This window comes from Chelmon rostratus, chromosome 8 (assembly GCF_017976325.1).
Source record: "Chelmon rostratus isolate fCheRos1 chromosome 8, fCheRos1.pri, whole genome shotgun sequence".
NCBI classification, from domain to species: Eukaryota; Metazoa; Chordata; class Actinopteri; order Chaetodontiformes; family Chaetodontidae; genus Chelmon; species Chelmon rostratus.
The window spans coordinates 15,119,795-15,128,235 of NC_055665.1; the positions used below are offsets into that span (position 1 = coordinate 15,119,795).

Sequence of the window (8,441 nt, forward strand, 5' to 3'; positions counted from 1 at the left end):
CCATAAGGGCCTTGGCATTCACATTAAGCTGTAGTGGTGCAAATTAAAAAATTTGATGAGCAAATTAGCAATAAATTGGATTACAAATGACACAAATTGAACCTTTAGCCTTTTGATCCCCTTGCCTGATTAGTAATCTAGCCTTGCCTCGACACATGGCCAAATTAACTGTTAAGGGGCCTCAGAGAAAAGAATGCACTTGGGCCCCCGTGGCTCACCCCAAACCCTCACCTCCCTGTGCTTTGTGTATAGTGCCCTGTCAACTATGAGCTCCCATCAAGTACAGTGTACACAGAGACCGAGAAACTGTGTGTTTCTGTGTGTATTCTGAGTAAACACACTTTATTTAGGAATATGCACCATGGGAGCACAGTTTAAAGTTGTGAGAGGATTACTGCTTGCATGACACAATGAAAAAAAAAGAAACAGTAAAGGAAAACATCCAATCCTAAGAAAGAAAGGCTCTGCACACTATGGCACAATGTAGGTATTTAATCATCATTTGACATGATGAAAGTTTAAAGGTTGAATGCTTGGCTTTGTCATTTAACACCTGCAGAGTGTGCAGAGCCTTCCTTCCTCCAGCATAATACATACTAACACAATTAAGGTCCCATTATCCTATTAGGTAATAATGCTCAGCCACTTTACACCTTACACTTAGTTGAGCATTTTGTTCATGTCTCAAGTTTGTTTGCAAATTAGATTATTTTTTAGTTTGACAAGTAAAAAAAAAGCCTACTTAGCATCCTGTAGAATGTGCATAATGCAAGTAAGACAATAGAGGAAAATACTGACATTTATTTTCAAATAGGAACATCATTAAAAGAGCAAATTGAGGCTCAAGAAAATAGAAAAAAGGGAGCAAAAGGAAGCATGTGCACTGGAGTGAGTAGTGAGCAGGTTGGAATATATATGGAATAACATGAGACATACGAAAGAGGAACGATATGAGGATATTGTTATTTTAAAAATATAACATGTAGGCATAACATAAACATGTTTGCCTAAGTGTTGTAAAGCAGCCATGAAAAATATACAAAGAGGCCTCAATTATGCAGATCTGTTTGTCATCATGGATACCTAGTTTGCAAAAGGGCCTTGTAAATATCTTCTTAATCCCCCTTGAGCCACTACAGATTTGCTCAGATTTTGAAGTTGAATGTATTGTAATTATCTTGCTATTTGTTTAAAAGGAAGTGGGCAAAATCTCCCAACAATGTCAAGAGTCCTGTTCTGTGCTTTAAGAGACGACTATTCACGCAGTGAGACTTACTTCGGTAAGTCTCACTGCGTGAATTATCATTACAGAAGAAATGTGTCAAACTCTGACAAACTCCATTTTCCTCTGTTGTTGTCGCCTGGCTCGTGCCATCCTATTGGCTACACAGAATTGTGATGGCGTTGCGTCACTTCCTGCTCTGTAGCGCATAATGGCGGTGTCCATGACGGACTTGGCACATTGACTTCCCCTGGAGGTGTGCAGTTTAGCCTGTCTGTAAACTACTCCAGGGACATTTGTCAATAGATGACCTTAATCGAGATCCTCGTCGCTGAAAATCCAGTGAAGTGAATCGCAGGTAAACACCGCTTTGTGCTCACATAGCTCCGCATTGCTAATGTTGCCTGTAGATCACATGCCTTCTGGGTAACACACGGCTAGCTGTTAGCTAAGTGTTTAACGTCACACAAGGTTACAGGGCATTGGTGTGTATTTACACATTAATTGCCTCACAGGCACGTGTCATTCCTGAACTATAACTTTAATTAATCTCGTCGTTTCAGATCATGGCACTGCACAGACTGTCCTTCAGACTACGGCAAACGGTAAGATCACTGTTAGCACAGGGTTTAACTGTTCGACAAGCTACAGATACATAACCTGTACGGTACATGAAGAACAATCCCTCTCAGACATGTTGGACATGAGTTATTTTCATTAATATTTGTGGCGTTAAACTGATGCATAACACAGATTTGTATTGTTTTATTGGGTGTACGTTACATGCCCCCCAAATGTACTGTATGTGGTTATACAAGCCGAGACTTTATAATAGGTTAATTCACACATCATTAAACTTACAAAATAAAAGTCTTTTACTGATGTTGTTTAAATGGCTGCCCATGGCTAAGATAGCTTAAATAGTTAGATTCAGGTCACAGTATATTTATCAAAATAAACTACATCCCAGGTGTAGTGGTTCTAAAACTGTCAACATGTAGATCATCAGAATAATCTTTATTGGCCAAGTATGTGCACACATACAAGGGGTTTGCATCCGGTAATATACAAGAACAATTTCCATGAAGACAGGAATGCACATACAGCTAAAAACAAGAACATCACAGTTGGACGAGATACAGCAGTATAAAACTAAAAAAATCAGGTACATGCAAGTAGGTGAAAAAAATAGACAACATGTTATCCGTTTCTAATTCAACCAAATTTGGATGCATAACCAACACTGCTGCCAGGATAATTGGTCTCCCCACACCCAATCTCACAGAGGCAGGAGGGCTCTCTTTAGGAAAAGCCTAATCCCTGCAGCCATACCTGCCTTGGATGATGGGCCCTGCTGAACTGGCCTGAGTGTGAACTGCTGTCTGTCACCACAGTGTGCCCTTTGTTGTTTGATGTGTTTGATCTGTGGAAAGGAATTTTCCCCTATTTTCCTGAAAATGATATCCAAGTCTGATCAACATGACAGATGAATGTTGTTTTTTTGTTCAAAGCTTTCCATGAGTGTATTAGGGTGTTGTATATAATATTTGTTAATGTGCTTTGACCGATTATTTTTCTGTTTTCTGTATTATAAGACCATGTGTGGGATACTTTTCAGGCTTTTTGCGCCTTTATTTTCTGATAGAGGTGGGGTAGAGAGAGGGGAAGACAGCAAACTGCAGCAGGTTGGAACTGAACCCAGATTGCTGCTGAGGACTCTGTTCATGTATATGGGGAGCATGTTTTGACATCTGATTAAAAATATTCATTCTATTAAACGTTTGCAGGTAACACATGTAAGGTCCCTTCACACCAGTGGATGTGGGCAGCAGCAGGAGGCTGTGGCTGTAGAGTCAGAACCCGAGCCCTTCTCAATTTTCAGAACACAAGAGAATGATCCGGTAAGCAAATCTGACTTTAACAGCAACAATCAGGGGGGGAAAATTAATTACAGATTCCTTGTTGCAGCAGATTTGTGTCCCTAGCAGCAGCTGTCCGTGCATTTGTATGATTTCAGCTGGTGAGCTCACTGTTTGTCCCTTTGCAGGCATGTCATTCAGAGAAACATGTAGGACAGTATTACACACTGCCCCCTGCACACATCCACACTCTGTTCCCCAACACCCTCCCTTGGCGCTATCAACAACAGGTATGTGCTTATATCTATGACTGCATGTCATTGTTTTTAAGTTTTTGGGTCTAGATGGTATTTTTCGGTTTGGTTCATTTTTTTTTCTTTTTTGAAATAATACAGTATCTGCCATGAAGACAAATTGTCATGTATGGTTTTAGGTGAAGACGTTTAATGAAGCCTGTTTGATGGTGAGGTCGCCAGCTGTAGAAGTCATCTCTTGTCTGAAGAAAACAGACACCAGCAAACCTGCTGTGCGATATTTATTCTGTATCCTTTAAATACATACTCACACACACACGCACGCACATAAACATACTCTTCTTCTCTTGATGCTTTTGAATAAACCTGTTGTTAACCTTATCAAGTTGTTCAGATGGGTTGAAGGGCAGTGGGAAGACGATGTCTCTCATTCACGCAGTCCATTACTGCTACACACAGGGATGGATGGTGCTGCATATTCCTGATGGTGAGACGAACACGGTCACGCAGAAGTACAGAAAGTGTGCACAGTGAACCCCCTACATCTTCCCTGTGTTTTTTTTTTTGTTATTTATAATACAGCACACGTCTGGGTGAAGAACTGTAAGGAGCTGCTGCCCTCTTCCTATAACTCCTCTCGCTTTGATCAGCCATTACAAGCCACAGAATGGTTACGCAACTTCAAAACCACCAATGAGCACTTCCTTTCAAAGGTAATGATTTTTATACAGTGTGCCTTTATGAACATCAGTCATCAGGCGATACTTAAATGGGCGGCTATTTTGCAATATTGACTAAATGACTCTGAGTAAACATAGTCCAATAAAGGCTTGTGGAGTAATACAAAATTTGTCACATTATTAACAACCATTTAGGCATTTATAGCCCTTAAATGAGCCTCGACTGTGTTTTCGAAGCAGTCACATGCTGATATACATAATGCCATGAAACTGCTTGGTGACACCACCTGAATTTACCCACATGTAGTGCTGTAACAGGATGGGTTTGAGGCGTCTTTGCACGACACACTTGCAATATAACAGCACGCTGGGGTTTGAAATTTATTATTTGAGGGAATTGTTTTACATTTATGTTTTAATGTAAGTGGAGGATGGAGCATCTTAAGTGCTCTTTAGCATGTAAAAAATAATATGAATGTAAGAATATGGTCAGTATTTAAAGAATGACAATGTTTCTTTAATAGACCATGTTTGTGATAATCCAGACAAAGCAACTCAGTCTTTCACATACTGGCACACATGCATTTAATAAAAACGGAGGTAAATAGAAAACTGATAGAATACATATAAATTAAAATTTGGGGTTGGAATGGTAGAGAATGTAATTTGTGTCATGGAAACGTGGTGCATGAATTAAAATGAGGACCCAGCACATAGAAACATGGTGAATGAAACTGCCGTTTCTCTCCCAGATAAAGATAAAGCAGCGCTATGTGTGGACGAAGAGAGAGTTCACTGAGGAGGGAAGCACACTAGGAGAGCTGGTGGATCAGGTGAGTCCTCTCATGGGGCAAATGAGTAGGAGTCTTGATTTTCTGGCTCTTGAGTATTTTTTTTGTGTTCATTGGAGATGCTGTTTATCTTCCCCTCCAGGATATTTTCATCAGTTTGCTGTGTTTTCTATCTGTTCCCTGTTTTTTTTTTTTTTCTCCTCTGCCCCACCGATTTCCCCACAGGGGTCATTAAAGTTTCATCGTTCACCTCGCCTGTGCTTAGCGGTGATCAGTAGCCAATGAACTGAGCATGGTGATGGATCACCACAATATGCTTGTAGCATACACACTGACAAAGGCGGAAACGAAGAGTGTATTTATACTCAGCCTGTGAATTTTTCACCTCTCTTGCAATCCGTTATCCTGCTTTGCTATATTTCACTGCATAGTTTGGAGCAGCACTCCACTGTTTTGAGCTTGCGTGCTCTCCCCGTCCTTAGTGTTGCCCTATTTTGTCTGACTTATCATTCATGCTTATCATACTACAAGCTTGTTGTAGGTTGTAACTGGATCTGATATTAATAGCTGGCCTTCTGACAGGACATTTGTTGATGTTTAGAGGTGTAAAAGTAAAGAAATGGTGCATGAAGTTGCTGTTTTCTCTGACACTTAACTGTAAGTCACTTGCTCCGATTTTGTCCTACTAAGTTACGTGTTGTTACTATTTATAAGATTACTCTACTGATTTAACATTGCAGTTCCATAACATTGTCCGATTCATAATAGACAATTTAAAAAACAAAGTATAAATGCAGTAGAACCAGATCTGTTTTTTTTTTAATTCCACACATTCTTCTTCCTTGTCAAAACCTGGCTCCTACATTAACCACAATACAACTGCGCTTCAGACAGTTTGGTCGGAGATTTGGGTGTGTTGCGCTAGTAGCGTCTAACGTAGCCTCAAGCCACTAGCCTCAAGCAGCGGCCTGCAGAGGTCTGGCGGGCTCACTTTTTTGTAACTCTGGATTTTTTTCATTTTCAAACTTGAAATCTTCAGCAGCCAACTTGAGGCAATTTATCAGACTTCACACAGCTCCCTCTGGAGAGACAAAAGGCTTTATACAACTTTCTGAAGCCTCCATCCTGGCAACAGCCATGGCTGAAGGCGTTATGTTTTTGAGTTGTCTGTCCGTCCATCCATTTGTCCTTGAAGGAAGGCCAAAACGCTCTCTATCAGTCCTCTGTACTCCTCTGTAAATATAGTCTCCAAGTGAAAGAAGCATGTTTCTCACTGGAAATTATTCACTGGAATCATACATGTCAGTCCAGTGATAACTTCCATTTTGCCAAAAAGACACTTTTATTAAATTCTTTCAAAATCTTCACTACATATATTACTTGAGTCTGGACAGACATGGATGTAAATGCAGCTTGACTGGGCGGTAGAGGCAGACAACTGTGAGGTTGTAGTTCTAGTTTACATATGCAGTCGCACTCTCCAAGACATGTAAACAGACTGGGAAACCGGTGGCGTTCCCCTTTAACTGCCTTTGATTTCCTTCCCTAAGGTATTGTGATGAGGCTTCTGATGGTATTTCCTTTGCCGCAGGGTATCACTCGTGTGAAGAGCAGCAGTGATGTGGTGGGGGCGTTGATAAAGGAGCTGAGGCTGCAAAGCGGGCAGCCAGAGTCAGACTTCCGGCTGGCGGTGGCTGTGGATGGAGTCAATGCCCTGTGGGGAAGATCCACCATCAGGAAGGAGGATAAGAGTCCTGTGAGGAATCATGTTCACAATCTTGTCATGCCTCATACTTGTCTTCATGCCTTTTCCACATACAGGATGTCTTATGTGTCTGTCTTTCTCGCTGTCTATCAGGTGGATCCAGAAGAGCTCACTGTGATTCATAACCTGAGGAAGCTGATGAAGAACGACTGGGTAAAAGCAATGACTATAGTTGTATGAGAATGTTTTATTTCTGATTTTTTTTTTTCCATTAACATTAATTCTCTTTGTCTCAGACTGGAGGCGCCATCATCACCACTCTGTCTCAGACTGGGTCTCTCTACACTTCAAAATCTGCCTACTTGCCTCATGAGCTGCTGGGAGAGGTCAGAGGTCATTTTATTGTACTTGATAATCTGTAGCACTTGCCCTCCAGCTCTGACAGCAGATTAGTCTTTCCTTCTCTTCTCTAACTTTGGTCATTAGTCAGGAAATTGCAAACCTGACCTCAAGTCTGCGTCACTCCATCACCAGGACTCATGGGCAGACATTGTTTTTCAGAATAATGTCAAGAAATATACAAAAGACATAATGGTTAAGCTCTGTTGTTGCTTTGTGACGAGCATCTCAACTTTTTGTTGTCTGCGAGCAACAAAACAGTCGGTGTATCCAGTAGTATGGCCAGTGTGTAGATTACTTATGACAAAGGACGAGTCCCCATCCTTGAATGTGTCTTACTGCTTTTACTGTTTTAGGCTTAGCACTGCACCTGTTTGTGTTGTTGAAGTGGTTTGTAATTTTATTTATAGTGGTTGTATTTAGTGGATGTCTGCAAGTCATAAGATCAATTTCGTAATGGACCAATAAATCTATTACTGTCACCCACCTCTTCCATTTATACTGGGCAGTGATTGAACTGAAACTAGGGTCGTATAACATTCTTGTCTAAGGTAAAAAAAAAAAAGTTGTTATAATTGCTTAATATTAATCATTTAGACTTGTGTTGTTGACCACTGACTGTGCAGACTTGACTTCAGCTTATTTTTTCTAAACAGGTTGATTCATATTTGAAAATATCCATTGTTATGCATGATTTCTCCCCTCTCTGCTTTTAAATTCTATAAATATTAATATCTGTATTATTTGTTTAGATATTGTAAAAGGGTCTTTGGTGCATTATACATATTGATATGTATGTCTGTATTTCTCTATTAGCGAGTTAGAGTTGGTGATTTATTGCATCTTAATGTTGTTCAAGCATGTGATATTTTCTTGTGTGAACATGCTATTTAAAGGGATGATACAGTCTGTTAAAGACATGTTTGATGTCCAGTATGTTGACTTCCTGTCTGTGTTTGACTCATCAGAGTGGCTTTAACAAAATGGAGCCATTCATCCCAGTGTCTGTGCCCAACTACAGCGAGAGGGAGTTTGAGAGCTGTTACCTCTACTTTATGGACCGCCACTGGCTGCAGCATCCACAGAGTAAGTGATGGTGCTGTGAATGCTTTGCTTTATAAAACATACAGTGAAGTGATGCTGTTGTACTAACTTTATTTTCTTTTGTTGTTCTCCCCAGGTCAAACAGAGGAAGGGAAGAAAGAAATCATCTTTTTGAGCAACAGAAATCCATCAATGTTGGACAGAATTTGTGCGTTCCTGTGAAGTCACATATGACTTAAATCACACACAATTATCAATGTCCTAGAAATAAATAAACAAACAAATGTCCATGTCTATAATATGTACCCCTCTGTAAATTATGATGCATGTGTGTTACTTTGATAATAAAATGTTGAATTAAATAGAAGAAAGTGCTTTTTTTGTTGTATGAAAGCAGGTTAAATAATTGTTGTGTTTCACTATAAGTCCACTGTAAAGAACTTTTTTCTTTTTTTCTTACACATCCAGTCTTTAATTGCATGTACAG

The 8,441-nt window shown here is 40.0% G+C and overlaps 1 protein-coding gene across 1 annotated transcript; it reads left to right on the plus strand.

Annotated features, from left to right (window-relative positions):
* Positions 1 to 1,431: 1,431 nt before the first annotated feature.
* On the plus strand, positions 1,432 to 8,310 carry dap3 (death associated protein 3). The gene is made up of 13 exons (XM_041941710.1): positions 1,432 to 1,580; positions 1,786 to 1,827; positions 3,010 to 3,123; positions 3,270 to 3,371; positions 3,515 to 3,623; positions 3,730 to 3,822; positions 3,918 to 4,048; positions 4,768 to 4,848; positions 6,398 to 6,562; positions 6,665 to 6,724; positions 6,808 to 6,897; positions 7,879 to 7,996; positions 8,091 to 8,310. Exons 2-13 carry the CDS (start codon positions 1,789 to 1,791, stop codon positions 8,174 to 8,176), a joined length of 1,188 nt encoding a protein of 395 aa, XP_041797644.1. The 5' UTR covers positions 1,432 to 1,580; positions 1,786 to 1,788; the 3' UTR covers positions 8,177 to 8,310.
* Positions 8,311 to 8,441: the final 131 nt, after the last annotated feature.

Excerpts from the sequence above, each read along its gene's own strand:
- dap3 (XM_041941710.1), top strand. The coding sequence starts at position 1,789 with ATGGCACTGCACAGACTGTCCTTCAGACTACGGCAAACG. Across the intron at positions 1,828-3,009 it reads CCTTCAGACTACGGCAAACG|GTAACACATGTAAGGTCCCT; the intron begins GTAAGATCACTG and ends AAACGTTTGCAG. Across the intron at positions 3,823-3,917 it reads GGTGCTGCATATTCCTGATG|CACACGTCTGGGTGAAGAAC; the intron begins GTGAGACGAACA and ends TTTATAATACAG.